Below are 21460 nucleotides of genomic sequence, written 5' to 3' on the forward strand. Positions count from 1 at the left end.
CACTGACCTCCTATCGGTGGAATGACTTGATCCAGAAGTTTCATACTGGTGCGCTTCCAGATTTTCTTGATGATTGCCCTCAGCTCCTCATTGGCTTGTTCAAAATTACCTGACCAATTTAAGAAGCATAATAATGAGTCAAATTCCATCACTGTAATTGTGTTGTTAAAATATCTTAATAGCCTGAGTTAACTGCGTTTCCAAGTCGTGGCCACAACAACATACAAAATAACATTATGTTTCAAGTAAACAATACATTGCTGTATTTGATTTCTGTTGAAAAGGACTCCCTGGTATTCCTTGTTTATAAGACAGTCTTAGGTGATATGAAGAAGCTGGTCCATCACACCAACAAAAACCCATTTGAACATGTGCAGCCTCTTCAAAAATACCCCTACACCCAAGACCCAACCTTGACTTTAAGTTATGAACATGCTCCTGTTAGTTATGTACACAACATCATATTATTTGCCCTCCACCAACTTATGAGGGGAATTATATCCATCTCTTCAGCTGCTAACTCAGGAAAGTTTACTCCAGGGTGCTGGAAAGGAGGATTGTTCAACCTCCGATACAGGAGGAACAATGCAGATTCCATCCTGGCCGTGGCACAATGGACCAGCTCTTTACCCTTGCAGGTCTGTTGGAAGGGGCACGGGAGTTTTCTAATCCAGTCTACATGTGTTTTGAGGACTTGGAGAAGGCATATGACGATGTCCCTCTGGACGTCCTCTGGGGGATATTGCGGGAATATGGGGTACTGTGGCCATTGCCACAAGACATCCGGTCCCTGTATAACAAAAGTTTTGTTATACAGGGACCTCAGAATTTGGGGCCTCAGAATTGTGTCCCTGCTTTTTGCAGATGATGTGGTTCTGTTGGCTCCTTCAGAACGTGATCTGCAGCACGCACTGGGGCGGTTTGCAGCTGAGTGTGAAGCAGTTGGGATGAGGGTCAGTACCTCCTGGTCTGAGGCCATGGTGCACTGCAGGAAACCAGTGTGTTGCACCCTCTGGGTTGGGATCGAGTCACTGCCCCAATGAGTTAAATTATCTTGGGGTCTTGAGGGAAAAATGGATTGTGAGATCTAGTAAGGCATTTTTTTCTCGCCACTGACACTGACATGCTTGTTCCTGGGTGATGTATTGACTCTGAAAATCATGAGCATGTTCTAGTCCTGCTCAATGTGTAAAGTGTCCTGAGATAACTTCTGTTGCAATGACACTATAAATAAAATTAAAATTTAATTTAATTTCGATGGACAGGTGGTGTGGTGCAGCAGCAGCAGTGATGCAGGCATACTGGACTGTTGTGGTGAAGAAGGAGCTGAGTCGGAAGGCACAGCTCTCGATTTACCAGTGCATCTATGTTCCAACTCTCACCCTTGGTCATGAGCTTTGGGTAGTGACCAAAAAAATGAGGTAACAAATACAAGCCACTGAAATGAGCTTCCTCCATAGGGTGGCGGGGTTCAGCTTTAGAGATAGGGTGAAGAGCTCAGATATCAGGAGATGGATGGATGGAGGGATGGATGGATGGATGGAGTTTCCTACAATCATAACCCTTATATAGAAACATACCTTCTGTCTTAATTTTCAGTGCAGTTCTAACCAGGGCAAACAGTGTCGCATTGAATGTGACTGTTCCATCACTGTTGAGAGGCATGTTCATGGACACCAACCTCTGTAAAACACACATCCAACATAAGATAAAAGTTTATCAGATCTGGTTTTTGACCTGCTGAGCCCCACATAGAGAACGTCTTTCAGTCTTTAATACTTTTGTGTTTTGCCCTATAAAACTGTCATTTTTACAGTAGCTTATACACATCCTATACCATCAAACCATTATAACGAAAGAAAAGCTCAATGTACAAAGTTGCACACACTTGTTGGGATTTGTTTTGTTGTCGGAAATAAATGGCTTAATGGCTCACAAACAGAGTACCGTGGTTTAGCCCTGTTAAGAGGAAAAAAACGCATGTTTCTAGCGCAAACCATTAAGGAGTAATGACGCTCTAAAGACAATGTGATCTTTTGTAGCTTATATGCTGCAATGGCTCTCAGAAATACAAAGAAAATATACAATTGTTAATTTGTTTAATGTATTCATGATAAATTTGTGTTCAGTTTGTTTTTCTCTGTCATAGATAGGTTGACAGTTTTTCTCATAAAACAATAGGTGAAATATGTTTTGCTTAATGTAATACTGTATATTATTATTTAGGTTACTATTTTCTATATATTTTCTACTATAATTTCTATTGTATGATGTATTTAGAAATACATCATGGATACACAACGTCGAGTGGAAAAAAATATTTTTGAGGGATTACAATATGCAAATCATTTAATTTCCCCAACAAAGGCCAGTACACACCATTAAAACTCAAGGAGCAATCAATCACTGTTGTTGTCCATAATGAAGTATGAGCTCGGAAGTTGAAAGTGGCTATTGTAGTACTAATTTCTCAATAGGTTTATAATCAGTGCCCATTGAGTGCAGAGATAGAATGTCAGACAGACTTGGGAGCAAATAAAAAATAAATAGGCTGTAACAATTAAAGTGGTAACTAGACTTTCATATCTTAAGTAGGGCTGAATAGTTTGAAGCTTTATTCATATTGTTAATGCTCACATTTGATAAAGATCAAGTTACACAAAAATAATTAATATTATACTTTTCTAGAATTAGATTCTAGTGATGGCTGTGCAGGATCGTTTCTGGCTCATGTTTTTACAATAAATGCCGAGGAAAGTCCAAAAGTCAACATTTATTGAAAAAAAAAGTCCCAAATTGACAACATGTTTTTAATGTTCTTCTTTAGTCCATATTTCTTGGTCTTTAATATTTCAAAACAATTCCTTACAATTAATTGAGGTAAAAGACAAACGTCTCTCTTTACAAAGTTGAATGCATATCAAACTGTTTTGAGTGGTCCACTAGTACAAAGTAAATAGCGATTGTTAGTTGTTATGCTGGCAACAAATGTCAACAAAAGTTCAAAATTAACGTACGAATATTGTCCAAACAGGTAGCCTAAGGCATATGGTTTAAATTAAATTTCACATAATGAACAGAGTAAATATCAGTGGCTATTTCAACTTGCAATAGCTTTAACCCTCAACAGAATGCTGCATTAACACACATTTTTAAACATTTAAAAAAAAACTCCTATTTGCAAAAAAAATCCAAGAGCGATGCAAAGAATCTGTTTTAGTCATGGATTATGTCCACAATATGAAATGTAATGTATGTTTAAAAATGAAAGACTGGAGAAAAAATGGTAATATTCTACTCGGTCATAAAAATCCTCTCCTGACGTGAGGCTAATAGAATCACTTATGCAAAATACTTGTTGTCACACCAGACATCAGGCTGAAATGTTTTCTCACCTTGCAGGCAATACGATGAGGACAAAATTTGCCAAAACCCAGAGGAGGAGGTATTCTTCGTAGTAGTGTCACCACATCAAGATGTTTAATACGGCCCCTGTAAGAAAGAACACAAAATAAAGGATTTTATAATGACAGCTTCCAGACGCTTTCCTCCTTATCCTCCAGGTGGTGTTGGAGTTGTTTTCTTCTTTCTGCCAATAAACAAACACAGACCGGACAGCCAGTTTGTGTCACCATAAACACAATACAGGCCAACGCCACACGTGAAGATTAAAAGTAAAGTGATATTTTGGGGGAAGAAAAAAAAATCAAAATGTTTACTATTTTTACAAATACTATTACTATTTCAAAATAATACAAAAGCCCACGACAACATAACTGCATTACAAAGCCTATAATGGAAAATCCTGCATATGATGCGTGTTTATTGCATTGGTAGCGCAGTGTTAAATTGCTAGCTTACTTTTGGATGTTACAAGAGGTAACAGGGTTTGCTAATCAATAAATAGTTAGATGTCATCTAATACAGATGCCCTTTTTTTTATTAACATCTGGTTAGCCAACGTTTGCCCTGCTTGTAAAAGTCAATTAAAATCCTATTCATTTTTCATCCCCTTTTTAAGTAATAGCCTTTGGTTTATTGTGTTACATATAAACATATAACCCTAATACATAACCCTAACCCTCACCAGGAAATATATCGACCCAAGAAACTAATCATTTAAATGAGAGGAGAAATCATCACTTATGAAGATGATTTTTAAACACGATCTTGTGCTTTTATTTCCTTTCCTTTTCTCTCCACCAATGTGTAATATCAACATGTTTGAACAGAGCCAGGGCTAATTTGAAAAGAGCTGCTCTTTTTAAACTGATGAAGATGAAGAAAGTAGGAGTGATGTACAGGTAACTGCGGAAGTAATCTCAGGTCTTTTAATAAAAGTTAAAGCCAAACAGGTGAATGGAAAGCTTGTGTTTTTAAATGTCTACCCAGCCACCAATGGTATGGATGGCATTTTCAAAAATAAGTAATGCTGTTAGAGATTGTGATAGTGATGATTTTAGGGGGTGGTTTTAACTGCATGGCCTAGACAGGAGTCACCCTGAGCTGTCTGACCTGTGGAGGATTCTTAACAGTAATCACAGACAGTACACCTGGAGTCACACAAGGGGAAACCTTTTAACTCTGGCCAGGCTGGACCACCTCTATTGTTTTAATGATTTGATTTTAAAAGGTGTTTTATTCAGCCTTTGTGTTTTACTGATTATTGTCTGTCTCCTCCGTTTTTATCAAAAAATTACATTTTAAGAGTGCATATTGGCATTCCAACACTGCCCTTTTAAAACACCAGGCTTTTAGAACTGCTTTTAGGTTGTTTTGCAGAGCACAGAGGATAACTGGAGCTGCTCTCTGCAGTGACCAGCTTGCAGAGCGGCAGAGCTCCAGGTATGGATGGCCTTCCTGTCGACTTCAATAAGTCCATTTGGTTCATCATTGGACCAGACCTGCTCTAACTACTGAACTACAGTCAAGATATAAGACTTATAAGCTGCAGGAGGGCCATCATCACCCTGCTGCCAAAGAAGGGAGACCTACAAGACCTTAAACACAGTGGAGGTAGCTCCATTGGATTTTAGCAGTGAACTCTTCAATGTCCATCATTGGAGGACACATGTACATTCTGTGGCAGAAGAGCAACAATTTTTCACTGTTTTTTAAGAGTGTCAACTTCTGTTTTTTATAAGCTGTTTTACCAGTCTTGAAGAGGCTTTTAGTAAGCAGGTTTTATTTGTGGTTTTAGCACTCACTCGCATAAACAGAAGAGCCAGTTTTTAAACTTTGTTTTAGGCCAGGCCAAGATGGCAGTGTACATAAGCAGGAAGAGGAAGGTGTGTCTGTACCATTCTGATTAGATCCAGACTCTTGGTTGATTTTGAATTCTACAAAACAGCAGGTGACCTGCATTAATTCACTGGGGCAATATTTACAGGTGCATTCAGACAGGACTGCAGTTTTACTGACTGAGAATAATCCTAGAATGTTTGTCATTATTTTACGAGTGGGTATGTGGATATGAACCAGAAAGACAGTTTTTTTTGGAACAATAAATGATGGAAAAGGAACATGTCTGGTGGTATTGTATTCAAATCAACTCATTACTCCAGTAATGACCAGTTACATCCTGACTGTCCTCTGCTAATTGATACCTGGCTGTTGCAATTGAATTTGGCTATTAGCTGACCTGCAGTCAGGCAGGGTTATTTTAGGTAATACTTACTCAGATACATACACTTATACAAACACTTACGTGGCCTCAGGATCATATTCAGCCCATATTTTTTTGAACTCATCCAAATGTTGAGGGCCAAGGATGGACCAATCACGTGTCAAATAGTCAAAATTATCCATGATGACAGCCACAAATAGGTTGATGATCTGTGAAGGACAGAAGCAATATATAATAAATGTTTTACTTGGGTGAGTATGATTGTGGATTTTAATATCTCTCTTCAAATATAAAATGACAACCCAGGAGTTATACTATAATAGAGTATAGAAACAATACCATGTCCAAAACACAATAACTCACCTTGCAATGTTAAACACATTTAAATGTACAATCTTCTTTAAATAAATCCCAGCTTGGGCATGATTCAAGAGATTAACAGGTCTGTTAGATTATATTGTACTTCCTGACCTGATCATTCAAGAGTGAGGTGTTTGTTATTGATAAGGATCATAACACATTTTTTGAGTCATTTTCTACTCCATAGTGTATAGTCTTATTCAATAGTGTTCATTGTAATGGCGGTAAAAAAATTGTATTCTTCCACTTCCAAGGATGTTTTTATATAATGTTTGGTGATTGGATTCACTGTAATGCAATCCATGTCAGGCCCAAATGACACTTTAGGTCATGCTTAGGCATGAGTGAAATGCGAGCTATCATTTAGCTGGGGTAGTCAAGTGCATTTTCAAATGTGGTGGCAGGGTATTCAAGCTGAAAAGTGTTAACATGTGTGTGAGTGTTTACCAGAAAGGCACAAAGCATGTAGAAACTCATGAAGTAGATTATGGCAAAGTTGGATCCACAGGTGTACTCTTCCCCAGGCAGATAGTCCGACTTGGGGTCACACTTCTTCCCATACATACACGCTAACATCACTTCATGCCAGGCCTCCCCTGTAGCACATCTGCACAAAAGAGATATAATAACGTCGCCAGTCAAGTCACACAAGTCAAGTCACAATTTATTTATAAAGCACATTTAAAACAACCTCAGTTGACCAAAGTGCTGTACAATTGCAAAAGCACAACAGAGTTAATTACAACACTACAACAAACAATTAAAACAACTAAAACAACACAAGGGATAGTAGTCAATTTAAAACAAGTTTAGATTAAAAAGAGAGTAAAAAAAGAGAGGGAAAGTAAGAGAGAGAGAGCCAAGATTGCTTGCTTTAGCTGGGAGTGAACGCCAAGGAGAAAATATACGTTTTTAGGAGTGTTTTAAAATGTTCAACAGACTGTGCAGCTGTAACATGGAGAGGTAGGCTGTTCCACAGCTTAGGAGCCGCGACTGATAAGGCTCTATCTCCACGAGTGGAGAGTCTGGACCTGGGTACTGCCAGGAGCAGCTGGTTGGATGACCTTAGTGCCCTAGCATTCGTGTGCAACTGTAAAAGCTCAGATAAATAGGGTGGTGCTAGACCATTCATACATTTAAAAGCAATTAATACAATTTTAAACTGAAAATTAATAGGCAGCCAGTGCAAAGATGCAAGGACAGGAGTAATGTGCTCACGCTTTTTCTTTCCAGTCAGCAGGCGGGCAGCCGCATTTTGAACAACCTGCAAGCGGCGCAGTGCTTTCTGGTCAAGGCCAACAAACAACGAATTATAATAATCTAAACGAGATGTAATAAAGGTGTGAATTAATCTCTCAAATATATTTCTTGGGAGATAGAATTTTGCTTTTGCCAACAGCCTTAGTTGGAAAAAGCTAGTATTGGCTATGGTGGATATCTGTTTGTCAAACCTAAAGTCATTCTCTAAAATGACACCAAGGTTCCTTGCAAAAGGATGACAGTAAAACTTAAGGGAGCCAATGGCGCTATCACATCCATCAAGAAGATTTTGTTGCCCAAATAAAATGATTTCAGTTTTGTTTTTGTTCAAAGACAGAAAATTAACTTCCATCCAAGTTTGGATATCTTTGAGGCAGTCTAGTAGAGCCTGAACAGAGGCTCGCCCATTTATCTTTAGGGGTAGAAAGATTTGTACATCATCGGCAAAACAATGAAAAGAGATGCTGTACTTTCTAAATATGGATCCCAGAGGCAACATATATATCGAGAAAAGGAGGGGGCCCAAGACAGAACCTTGGGGCACTCCACAACTAAGAGGGGAAGTGGCCGAAGAATGCTGGCCCAGCCGGACAGAGAAGCTCCGGTCTGAGAGGTAGGACTGAAACCACTTCAAAACAGTGCCCCTAATGACCACACAGGTGTTCAAACATGACAGAAGAATTTTATGATCCACTGTATCAAAGGCAGCAGTCAGATCTAAAAGGACCAGGACAGCAGAGTTACCAGAGTCAGCTGTCAAGGTCATTAAACATTTTTAAAAACGCTGTTTCTGTGCTGTGGCATGACTTAAACCCAGACTGGAACTTCTCTGAGATACCATTTTGATCAATAAAAGACTGAAGCTGTTCATATACCACCTTCTCCAAGACCTTAGAACGAAAAGGAAGCTTGGAGATGGGCCTAAAGTTTGATAGAACTGTTTGATCAAGGTTATGCTTTTTGATGAGGGGCTGGACCACAGCCAGTCAACATTTCTAACACGATACTCACACTGAAATACAAATATTGATATTTGTCACTTCTCCATTACTCAGTCTGACATATGGCTTACTTGTTTAGCTTTCATTTTGTTGCATTGTTTTGTATTGTGGGGGGGGGGTTGTATTGTGCTTGCATGTTTCGTGCTGTCTTGCAGGTTGACTGATTTGCTAATTTCCTAATTGGCCCGATTGCCTCTTGTACATACACCATCAAGTTGTAAATCGACATGCATATCTTTACGTCATCATGAGGCGTCCTCATGGTACATGTCAACAGGGGCGTTTTAAACGCTAGGGGCCGCACCGCTTCCCAGTATTGCATGCTTGGTGGGCGTGCCACTAGGTGGATGATTGACAGGTGCTCTCCTTGACTCTGCTGATTCAAGAGGATGCACACCACCTATCAGGAGGCTATTGGTCCAGCTGAGCACTTCGCCATTTGCCTACGGTAAACTGCATTGACTGTTGTCATATGAAATTCTAATAGATCAATTCCATTACTGTTTTCTGTAAATAACAGACTGGTAACGTTATGTGACTCCATGGTCGATACTCCTGCCATAATGGCTGTGAGCAACTGTAAAAACTGTAAAAATAACAAGCTACAGCTACACCTATAACGTTACGGTTTCTGCTTTCCTATATTATAAAAGGAGCGATGACATTACATTATCAACATGTATAGAGTTATAGGCATAATTTAATCCTTTGGTTGTTAAATTCCTCATGTAGTTTGGTTGGGCCCTTTAAGTAGCTTGCAGGCAACATGACTACATAACTAACGTTAGGAAATATTACAATTTCAACCTTAGCACAAATAATGTGAACAGAAAGCTCTCCATTTTGTACTAGACCCCATGAGCCTTCCTGTAGTGTTTAGCAATTACATTTGTTTGGATTGCAGCAATACTGTGTATAGCACGATGCTACATATTGCAGTGAAAACGATGCGAATGTCTTCTTCCTATATAGATATCTTGCTACTGGTGACTCGTTCCGCACGATAGCCTTCAACTATTGTGTGGGGCTCTGCACAGTGGCCAGGATCGTGAAGGATGTGGCAGCAGCTATCTGGGAGTGCATGGTGAACGAGGTGATGCCTGCTCCAACCCTGGAGGACTGGAGGGCCATAGCAGAGGAGTTCCATCATCGGAACTTCCCCAACTGCGTTGGCTCCATAGATGGCAGGGAGTAGAGGGTTTTCAATTACCTCCTCAGCCGTGCCAGGTTGGTTGTTGAGGATGCTTTCGGAATCCTTTCCTCACAGTGGCGCATGTACTGTATTTGGAGTCATTCCTGAGCTGTGTGTAAAAGCCACCTGTGTCCTTCACAACTTCCTGAGGGTCACAGGCATGAGGGAGGCAGGACCACATCACCAAGTGCCAGAGGACACTGCTGCTACTGCTGTTCTCCAGGATGGGCTCAACTAACGTGACAAGGGGAGGCCATTCGTGTGAGAGAGAGCTTCACCTCAGGGGTGATTAGGGGGTGATTAGGGGGGATTAGCTCAGGAGGTAGAGCGGGTTGGCTGGCAACTGCAAGATTGCCGGTTCAATCCCCGGCTCCTCCTAGCTGAGTGTCTGGTGTCCCTGAGCAAGACACCTCACCCTAATTGCTCCTGACGAGCTGGCTGTCGCCCTGCGTGGTTGACTCCACCGTCGGTGTGTGAATGTGTGTATGAATGGGTGAATGTCAGTCATAACTGTACAGCGCTTTAGATAAAAATGCTATATAAATGAGGCCATTTACCATTACCTCACACTTTTGCCAAGAGGGTGCTGTTCCTTGGCAAGAAAACGTGTAGAGCTCCACACAACCAAAAGACTCTTTTAAGAGCCTCTCATATAATGCATAAAGAGCAATGTTTTATCTGCACAAGCATAACTATATGAAGGCCTAATCCCAAACCTATCTACTCCCCTTCTGTCTACAAAAGCACAAGAAGAACTGCAGCCTTTTAGATCTACTATTGCAACTATCAGGTAGGTATTAGGAGTATTTTCAGACACCAACGGAGTAGTTGTTGTGGTTTCTTTGGGGGCCTTAGTTGTGATATAAGCAGTGGATCATAAAATAATGATATAAAGTTGTATTGTTGTGTAAAATAGATTTTATAATTCAACAAATTCAACAATTCAACATTTACACAAAACATAACAAAATGGAACATAACACAAGGGTAAAATGAATACATCAAAAATAAATACCTAACTGAACTGAACATATTATAACTTAACCTGAACTTAAAAACCTGAACTTAGTCCTCTCCTGCCTCGAAAAGAAGCTGATGAATCTTTAACTTAACTGCCTCCTTTTCTCTCTCTCAGCATCTGTGCTGGGTGCTGGAGGTGGGGGTGTGGATGGGGGGTTAGAATATTCCTCCTCATGGGCAAGGAGGAGTCTTCATTCAAAAGGACTATTTGCACTGGTGGTGTCTCCTCGCCCCTTTCCCGAGAAGGGGGCCGTAGGGTGGGTGCAGCTGGCTCACTGGGTTGCAATTGGAGGGGGGCTGACTGTGCTGCAGGGAAGGGGAGTGTGGCTGGCAGAGGCTGGCTGTGGCTGGCTGGCTGCACTGCAGGGATGAGGTGGCTGGCTATGGCTGGCTCCCTTCTATCAAGGTTGGAGGCAGTACTCCTATTCTCTACAAATGGCCTGAGGAACTCTATCACGGCCATGAAGCGCCATGGCCGTTGTGATGGGGCCCCAGCCCCGCTCCTATGTTTCTCCTGCTCTTTATTTTTTTCTTTTTTAAATTGTCTATCTGGTGCGGCAGATGTCCTCTAGGGACAACATAGGATGAAGTTTCTAAAATACGATGCTACCATCTAACCAGGATCATACAGACTACAGTGTTTCCCCTAGAATTTTTTTCAGGCCCGGTGGTACCCACCGAAAAAACCCTAAACAGACGAGACGCGTGGGATGGTCTATTGGTGCAGTTGGATTAAGTCAGGTGGCACAGCAAGCAGTGTGCAATTCTGCAATTATTATATTTACATTCAACATTTTTGTTCAACCAGAGTGTATTCAAGGTTTTCAAGGATTCAAGGAGAGAGTGACTTATTAAGGTGCCGGTTGATGGAAGTGATCCAAAATTAGGGTCCAGAAAAATATGTCTGGAAAATGAGGAGCATCACATTAACAGCTACAGATACTGTAAAACACTATAACGACATATGAGTGCATATATTGTCTTATTTTATCAAGTAAAATATGAGTTATAGGTTTACTCAACAGCCTAATAGTTCATAGAAATTCAGGTAGAAATAGGTTAACTCAGAGTTCCACAGCTTATCAGAAAACAATCCTTATTTTATTAACATAGGCTGCCTAAGGGCGCGATCAGTAGCGTGCCTCGGCACGATTGCCCCAGGGGGGTCCCACCGCTTTGCATTCACACTGCTCCAGCCCAAACGGGCTTTGGCCCGTTAGCCGGTTGTACATACGTCATCACGTCCTAATACTACACACGCATGGCTTGATGTTGTTTTTAAGGAGCGCCGTCTCTGCATATATTTCTCGACAACACTCGACCTGCATCAGCGAATGTGCGCACGAGCGGATCTGTGCGAGCAGGCAGCGCAAGGAAAGCGGATTTTGGACGGAGACACACAACGGCATTTTTCTTATAAATGCACCGGTCCGGTTCCGCTCACACCACGAGTCTAAAGAGTGCAACAGCTTATCAAAATACAGTGTCAACTTTCCGTGTTTTCAAAGTAGAAAGCGACATTGTGGTGGTTTAACGAGGCAGAGCGGCATCAGAACAACATCAAACGCGTAAAGTACACAAAGAAGAACGTAGCTCTTAATGTAAATGATTATTGATTTATGAATGACTTGATAGGTGGCTTATTTTTGGCGTATTGATTTTTTTTTTTTGGCCTGGCGGCAGGTCTCCTTGGCCTGTACAATGGTAGGGGAAACACTGGACTAGAATAAAGTTACAGACAAATATGTATTTTAAACCCAACGTAAACACCAACAATTTCAGGAATGGCCCTCCATTGCTCCAAAAGTATACAGAGTTCCTCTGTACACTTTTGTATGACGGCAGAGAAGCATTGGATAATGGGAATCCTAACTTCCTGGCTGCACCTGATAAGACGAACGCTTTCACTGGTGGGCTGTGTGCTCCCAAATTTCGGACCAACATGGCGGCTCGATTGGAAACTTTTTATTTTACGAAATTATAATGTTTCTGAAAGCATTTTATGTGAGAAATAAGCTATGCAGTTGCTGAATCTGTCTTTATTTTAGATCGACAACGGTCAGTTTAAAACATTTTCGAGAGCTTTTGAGAGGCGGTGAGTTGAGCTGGACGTCCCTCATTTGTATCAGGTAGACTGGACCTCAACTTTATGCAAATGGTGACAAGGGGGGCCTTCGAAACTTTACTCACTGACTACACATTGCACTTAAATTGAGATATGTTGCACATATGTTTGTGTTACATATGTGCACTTTAATAGATCTTATGTTTTAATTTTTTCTTCCCGTTGAATTAACATTGAAATGGTTGTTGATTTGCTTCCTGCTAGATTAATTTGGCTGACATTTGGGCGACTTTGGCTCAGAGGTAGAGCAAGTTTTCCTCCAATCGGAAGCTCGGAGGTTCGAATCCCTGTCTCCATGCTGAAGTGTCTTTGGGCAAGATATTGAAGCCCAAATTGCCCCTGAAGTTGGTGCCATTAGTGTATGAATGTGTGTGAATAAGGAGACTGAATGTAGTGTGAAGCGCCTTGGGTAATGCTCATACATTTTTTTTGTTAATCGGCTGTTTGGCTTTCGACCTGTCCGTGAAAAAATCCGAGAGCCCCTCAAAAAGACATTGTATAGTTAGCACACCACACATAAGCAGAAGCCCGAACATGTGTAGTAACATTAGCAAACATTATTGCACAAGTCAATCCCAATTGGCCTGTCCCTGAGCATATTGATTGAAACACAGTGCAGTGTTTCCCAACGGTTTAGAAAGGACTTTTTCTAGTAAAGATGCATCTTTATTTTCATAATGATTTCAATTTCTTTATAAAAAAAAATAGGACTTTATTCTCCTAATATTTGGACTCCTTGTGTTCTTGTCTTGACTGACATTTTACATAATTTCTCCTTTTGCTTCAGGACCATCTGGATTCGGCAGAGATGTGGTGTGTGGTGGGAGCATGTCATCACCAACTGGATGGATTATGAGTGGCAGGATGAGAAAGACCACATTCCAGCAGTTGGACAACATCCTCAGACCACACCTTCAAAGACAGGCTACCACATTCAGGAAACTAGTGCCTGTGGAGCAACATGTGGCGAAATGCATCTGGAGACTGGCCACAAACGTGGAGTTCAGGACCATCTTCCATTTATTTTGGGTCTTAAATTAGCCTAGCTAGATAGTGAGCTTTCCCTTACTCTTAAATCTTCTACTTTTCTTGGTAACTTGCAACTTGATGTTCAGTGTCTTGCTTTGAGATGTGAAGAGTAGGGATTCAAACCCGCAAACCTTGTGGTCAAAGGAGGACCCACACTTTCCACTGAGCCACAACTGACCCCTAACTCTCTGGCTATTGCCTCCTCTTGAAGCTTGACAACCAATCACAAATGACAATCCGTGACTACGAAATTTCCTTCTCCCATACTCGTGTACTCATATATGCAGTGTGCTTTTAGTCAAACACGATTTGATAATTTGATTTGTGTGTGTGCGTGTGTGTGTAGTAATGTTTTAAGTTTAATTTAATTACAAGTTTTCCTATTTAAAAATAAATTTAACAGAGTTGTTGAAAGAGAGACCACCAACCTGAACAACAGCAGCACAGCCTGTGGAAATGTCTGGAAATTGTTGTTCCTGTTGATGTATGTGCCATCAAGCAATGCAATTTTTCCAAATATCTGCAGAAAAAGAAGTTTATGTCATGTAAAATACCTGTATCACTGGTGTAAATGCAAAGTTGTTGCTAAATGGCTGGGAGAACGTGAACAAACCTATGCCCCTTAAATGTCCTGGATTCGGACAGGCCAATTACAACTATATATCTGCATGCCAGCAGGGGATAACATGCTGTTATTGGTTGACGGGATTCTTGAAGAATAAAACCCATGACCACAAGTCATATTCTGGAGCCATTTGTGGGGTGGACACATTTGCACATGTGCCATTGCCAAGAAAGCTGCCAAATGCTTTACTGCCTTTGCTCCGCCCACTCCTCTTGCAGAGCGTGAGCATTAGGAGCAAATTTGAAACTAGGACAGAAAGACTAATTTACTGATTACTACCAATCAAAATTCTCAAGAACACAATAGGATCAAACCCGTCTTTCCAGCAATGATATCATTTTGTAGTGCCGAACCTATTCTTTATGTTATTTAGGTTGTGTATTTGAGGTGATTCTGAAATTCAGTTCACAAAAATAGAGAAGCTATTCATCCTTTACCATCATGCTCAGAAGTACTGTTCAAACTCACACAGGCTCTGCCCTCTATTGGACTTCATGGGTTTACGGCTCCCACTGAAAATGTGCAAAAGCCTAGCTTGTCAATCAGGATGTGCCTACCCAAATACTTGGATGCAACAATGTATAAGGAAGCACACATCACTCTCACTCATCTCTTCAGCAAAAGATTGTTTCCCCACTGACTGCTCATCTCTATGGAGGGAGATTCTTCAAGAACCTCATCAGTGCTTATCAGAGACGGCTATTCATAATGCCTGTGAGTTCATTTCCAATTCTTTGCTGCAATGAATGAGAGCTTGAGGCAATGACAATATCTCATCAGTGTTCAGTACACAAGCATGCTGCGGAAGTCCATCGCCTACATCTCTCCATCACGCTACCACTCAGGCAGTGACCCCCTTGGGCGAGTGATCTCCATCACAATGTTCACAGATCCGTCCCTGAGGGGTTTAGGGGATGGCCTCCGACAGCACTTGAGACCCCTGATACACAGGACTTGTGTATGGAGAAGACGACAACCACTCTGGTGGCTTATATCAATAGGCAGGGTGGTTGTGAGCCTCAGAGTACCTAATGCCTAATGCATAATGGTGATGATGACCTAATGTCAAGAGGTGGACCCCTACCAGATTAGAGAAGTGATTAAGCACATTTGGACCGTGATCAGGAAAGAAGAAATTGATCTGTTCACTTTGAGCCATCATCTCCAGACTTGGAGATGGACAGGGTAAGGTGGGCTGGCTAGAACCTCTGTACTGTACAGTTGGGTCTATCGTCTCCTTTTTGAAGTGTGGTGGATAGAGGACTGTTTCATGCCACTGTTGAAGTGCAGCAGTCATTTCTTGTAGGCCAGACAGTTTTGCCCACCCTATTAAGAAGAGGTTCTTGAAGTGGATCAGGAGACAACACCCAGTGATGCTTGCCTCCTCCCCGCATAGGGAACTATCATTGGTACTTAGCCTCAGTGAAGGGTCACTTTCAGCCTCTGGAATGCTCTTGAAGCTCTATGAAGGCATTGAGAGACCTTAGCTGAGAGACTGTTGCCCCTTTTCCACCGAGGCATTTTGAGGGCCGGTTCGGAGCCGGTGCCTAATCGCGAACCAGTTCTTCCTGTTTCCACAGACAAAGAACCGGCTCTCAGCCAGGAAAACTGGTTCCAGTGCGGCCCCAACACTTTGCTGGGCTAGAACCGTTCGCAAACCTACGTCAGGGGCTGGGGGCGGGGTTAACGATAGAGGTGACGGGGGAAAATACGCTGCTGCGGAGTTTTACTAACGTTACTGTTCCCGGTAAGTTTCACTTTTAAAATGTTTCACTTCGTTGCAAACCAACGACACATTTCTGTTTAGTTTACCAAGCTAGTGATTACGTTCGTAACAGCAGCAACTAGTGGCTATGCTTCCTCGGGTAATGTAAGCTGACCGGCTAGCTAGCCAGCTAGCGTGATATTGCTAACAACAACGTTAGCATGCCACTTTGTGACTGCCGTTGGCTCACTAAACGTTACCAACTACCAACATAACATAACATCTGTCTTCACAGCGTCGTGAAGAAGTTTGTGATTAAACTGCTGTTCTCTAGTTTGTGTTTGTAGAGCTGTCGGACATCGATGATATTGAACGGAGGTCCAACCTGCAGATGACTAAACATCAAACACTCTGATCTATTGATCACACACTGTTCTACACTTTAAAAAATGTTGTGATTTTAGTATTTTGTGTATTTTAATGTTATTGTATTATTTGCCAAAATAAACACTTTTTCTGAAGAGACATGTCTGCTATGCATGAAATTAGCGCTGTGGGGAAACCTCAGACGTATACAGTGACGTAATGACGTGGCCCTCTGGGCTCTCTAGCCGGTGGAAACGCAAACAGGTTCCCAGAAGGTTCGCAAGTTGAACCAACTGCGAACCAGCACAGGCACTGGCCCGGTTCTTGAACTAGGTTCACGTTGGTGGAAAAGGGGTATGTGTGACTAACCTTTAGTCAATCAGGATCAGTGCGGTTCGGTTCATGTTATAATATCACGATCTTTGTTTAATCAATAGGTTTATACTGGGTCATTACTTAACATATGTCATAGGTGTCTGGCTAATAATCCACACTGTCCAGCCAGTCTGAAGTATATTAGTGCACATAATATAATGATCAATAATGATTGGTGTGTGTGTGTGTCTGTACCTGCATTCCAACCACAGCGTATATAAAGAATAGCATGAGAATCAGTAGGGCCACATAGGGAAGAGCCTGCAACACAATAAGCACTGTCAGAGAGAAAGTTATTCTAAAACAGGCTGTATTAAGCTGAGAAATGATACTGACCTGAAGGGATTTGATGAAGGTCCATAGCAGATTCCGTATCCCCTCAGAGCGATTCAGAAGTTTCACTAGACGCATTACACGAAACAGTCTGAAGAATGTGACTGATACACTCATGTTTTCAGAAGACTTCACAGAGACAGAGAGGACAAATTGTACGTTACATAGTGCCAAATTGGATATTCCACAAAACTCAGGATTAAAGAACATTTTAAATAACTCACCGCAATTGCTTGCATGGGATCTACTGCCTGCGGAAACAAATAAAATATCATTCTACTAGTGCCCTCTGACAAATGGCGTTGACAAACACACTCTGTAACATACATCCAAGCTTTCAAACGTGTTTAGTGCCAACAAAATCATATCTGATCATTTCATAGAATCAGGACAATGCATGTATGTGAGCTTGTTCAACCAAGAAGATATTCACGATGCAGGTATTATTAGTGCTGAGCAAAATCTAAATAGAATCAGGTCTAGTGTGTAGTCAATTGCAGTATAAAACAGTGTAATTCATGCATAATGCAGGTGAATACTTTGTTTAGGATAACACAACGAAGTCCTTATTTCTGTCATGGTCCCTAATCAAAATTTCTATCAATGCATCTTTAAATACATTGCCCAATGCAATCCATGTGCATAATTGCATATTTTTTTTTGCTTTTGGTTGGACCCAGAAGCAGACACAGAGGCAGCTCGTTAATATTTAGCAGTTTAATTTGTGTTGAAAAGGGGACAAGGAACGGGTTGGTGACAGGGCAGTGAAGGATTTAGTCTCATGAGTTTGATGCGCAGAGGCAGGCAGGTGAAGGGCAGTTCCTGTGGTGGCCAATGTGGTGACAGCTGGATGGCAGAGCAGAACTACGTCACGGGAAAAAATTCGGTGATAAAAAGGGCACAAAAAGACAGCAGAGATGTTTCTTGCAACGAGACACTAGAAAGTCGGCCACTAGCCAGTTGGTAACACTGTCAGGTAGAATAATCCGGGGTCATCTTGCCATCAGCCTGGAGACTTTATGCTGATGACCAGATGAGAAACAGGTGCGGAGGTGGACCAGGTGCAGGGAGTTAGAGACCACGCCCACATACACACACACAAACACACACAGACACACACACACAGACACTGACAGAATGGTGAGGAGGAGACACAGGGGACGCAGGAAACAGGGAAGACCAGGGTTGCAGTCGAATAGTCAAAAAAAATTGGTCCTAACTTCTATTCCTAACTCCTATTCCTTGACCTAACCATCATTTTACCAGTACACAGCAGCCCACACAATTTCATTAGAAATAAAAGAAAAAGAGTCAGTTGTTGTTTCTGAATATTGATCAGATTGGATTTCCATTGGAAATACTCGCACAAATGCTAATCTCCAATATGTGCTGATCTTAAAGAGCCCACATTATGCTTTCCTTTGAAACCATGCGGCTTATTGGAGGAGGACACAGGACAAGATGAAGAATGTGCATGAAGACACATCTGGGCAACTGACCATACCCCAGTACAGTATGTGTGTGTGTTTATGGAAGGAATACATCATGAAGATTGTACATTAAGTAACTGCTCAAAAACTTTGAGGGAGCACTTCAATCTTACATCAGATGAATTAATGATTCAGTTGAGAATCTTTACTGATTTACTGAACAAAATGATCAAATGGTCAATGGAAAACAAAATCATCAACCCACTGAGGGCTGGATTTAAATTCACCCCAAAAATCCAAGCAAACACAGGCTGATCCAACTTCGCTTGAATTTTAAGACGACAACTAATAATGTGACTCAGTAGTGTGTTTGGTGCCTGTATGGACTCCTGACAGCGTCTGGGAATGCTACTGATGAGTCACTGGATGGTGTTCTGGGGAACTCCTCCCAGACCTGAATCAGGGCATCAGTGAGCTCCTGGACAGTCTGACAGTTGGCTGCGTTGGATCCACTGATACATAAAATCCCAAACGTGCTCAATTGGATTTGGGTCAGGGGAACGTGAAGGCCAGTCAATGGCATCAATGCCTTCATCATCCAGTACTGCCTGCACCAGGAGGAACCCAGCGCCCACTGCACTAGCAGAAGATCTGACAATCACACTGAGGATTGCACACCAGTAGCCTGCTGGAGGTAATTTAGGGCTCCTCCTGTTCCTACTTGCACAAAGGAGCAGATACCGGTCCTCCTGCTGATGCCTTTCTACATGCTCTTTCCAGCTCTCCTTTCTTATATAATCGCCAGTTGCTTGGTATCTCCTCCGTGCTCTTGAGACCATGCAACCTGATTGGGCTGCACATACCACCTCATACTTCAAGTAGTGACAAGGACACTAGCAGCATACAAAACTAGAGAAGAATCAGTCAGTCTGGATAAGGAGAGAGCAATCGTCTTTGACCACCACATGTAAAACCATTCCCTTGTTGGGGGTCGTCAGGATATTAGTGTAGGTACGATGGATCCTATGTCAGATCAGGTGATCATAGAGTCACCAAGTCAAGAGACATGACCTGTCCCCGACCAATCATGGCTAGTAGTCTTGCACCACTTACTTACCTTAAGTACCTCCGCTATTTCTCTTCAGCATTTTTCTCTGTCGTGATAGTCCCTCAAGAAAACATCAAAGGCGCAGGGCTGTTGTGGCCATAGTATTAGAACTGTTTCCTCCATGAAACAACATAGTCCCTCTTTCATTTCACTGTATTTTACAGATTGCTATGTGCCGTTATTTGTCAAAGTGATGGTTGTGATGGAAAAGAAAAGAAAAAAAACAAAAAAAAAACAAGGCTAGGATTGGGCTGATATTGTGTCTGAACCATGCTCATTGATAAATGTGATTGCTGGGCGTCTTTCTCTCGACATCAAGTTCCAGCCTTTAGCGCCTTAATGAGGTCTCAGAATTAAAGCAATGTAGAGAAATTCAAACATCTCATTTGAATGCTGTCTGTGTAGCTCACACAATGAGTGGACTCGGTGGTATATATGGTGTATGTGCAGGCATCCATTTGTACAAACACAGTTTGATGCATATGTACGCACTTAATATTCACTCACATACAGTCGTTTACAGTTTCATAGGCACAGTGTTGCTCCTTGAGTTGTAGAGTCACAATTTGAGTCTTGTTTACTTATTATATTTGAATATTGTTGGCTCAACAATCAACACTTGATTGTGTAATGCTTTTGTTGTTTGTGAGTACATTTTTGTTTGCAGTTGGGTATTTTTGGCACAGTATTGGTTGAGATCCTTATAAGGAGAAGATATAAGAATGATTTCAAGATGACCTTAGCCTTATCATGCTTTTGGGAAAAACCTTTGTTAGTCCGATAAATTTCATGCAACATGTGAATCCCATGCAAAACTGTTGCGTGTGGATAGTTACAGTGCAGCCATGAAGACAATAAAGTCCCCCAGAGGAGGCCAGTGCTGCCTGTGGAAGGGAAAAACACATTTTAGAAATGATAATGTGAAGGCATTAACATTGGAAAGCAATTTCAACGAAATGTCCATTTCATGGTTGTGTGTGTATGTGCGCACACACACACACACACACACACACACACACAAACACAGGGATAGTGAAGACATCAGTGAACTCAGTCACAAACAAACAAAAAACACAGTGAGGTGAAGTCCCAACAGTAGCCCTTTCAAGACTGAAACAACACATGAGGTTCACATATTAGGGTTCAACATATCTTTGTAGCATCTGTCAAACTAACTTACTAACTTACTAAACTGCAATCACACTGTGATCCAACGTGATTTTTCACAAAGTCGATGGTCACAACAGCTCAACACACTGCAAAACACAACCAAATACTGAAATGTGCTGCAAGCAGCACACAACACAATGGAGGCTATTGCCAGGGACACAATGAAGTGTTGCACACGACTGAAATCAACTTTGTGTTCTGCCACGCAATTATAGAGAAGATAAGCCACTCCCCTTCCAGTGCTGTGTGTTAAAAAGGGTGTTTGCTAATTAACAAAGGATGTGTAGAATGTGTGTGTGAGAGACAGAGATAGAGAAAGAGAGAGAGAGGAAGGCAACGGTACTCACGTCAATTTCGCTCAGCATAACGTCCACAACACTTCCAATGACGATGACAAAGTCAAAGACATTCCAGGGGTCTCCAAAATAACCCTTGGAGGAAACAACACAAGTGTGTGGCATGGTATCACTCATCATGATGCTTGTGTGCAGAGAGGCTCATTCATACAGTATGTGTTGTAGGAGTTTGATGAGGGCTATATTCACAGTTCAAATTTCAAAATGAAGAATGGAGATGAATGTTTCAAATGGTGATATCAATGACTAAAGTCAAGAAACGAGTATACCATCAGTTGGCAGCATCTTAACACAAGATCTTTTTATGGTCTCCTGAGGAACAGAGATACTTTGGCATATGTTAATTTGTGAATCTCTTTTATCATGAGTGTGCATCAAT

The 21460-nt window shown here is 41.6% G+C and overlaps 1 protein-coding gene across 1 annotated transcript in view; it reads right to left on the reverse strand.

The window, feature by feature from the left end:
* Window positions 1-21460, reverse strand: part of cacna1sa (calcium channel, voltage-dependent, L type, alpha 1S subunit, a) — a 95922-nt gene that overhangs the window by 3833 nt on the left and 70629 nt on the right. Inside the window, exons 28-38 of the mRNA XM_084025240.1 lie at window positions 21073-21156; window positions 20392-20439; window positions 17242-17268; window positions 17021-17146; window positions 16880-16945; window positions 14042-14133; window positions 6434-6593; window positions 5708-5835; window positions 3396-3492; window positions 1581-1683; window positions 8-109 (exon numbers count right to left, since the gene is read on the reverse strand). Coding sequence (XP_083881366.1) covers window positions 8-109; window positions 1581-1683; window positions 3396-3492; window positions 5708-5835; window positions 6434-6593; window positions 14042-14133; window positions 16880-16945; window positions 17021-17146; window positions 17242-17268; window positions 20392-20439; window positions 21073-21156 — 1033 coding nt within the window. The remainder of the gene's footprint in view (window positions 1-7; window positions 110-1580; window positions 1684-3395; window positions 3493-5707; window positions 5836-6433; window positions 6594-14041; window positions 14134-16879; window positions 16946-17020; window positions 17147-17241; window positions 17269-20391; window positions 20440-21072; window positions 21157-21460) is intronic.

The sequence above is a fragment of the Eutrigla gurnardus genome (genome assembly GCF_963514095.1).
Source record: "Eutrigla gurnardus genome assembly, chromosome: 2".
Classification (NCBI taxonomy): domain Eukaryota; kingdom Metazoa; phylum Chordata; class Actinopteri; order Perciformes; family Triglidae; genus Eutrigla; species Eutrigla gurnardus.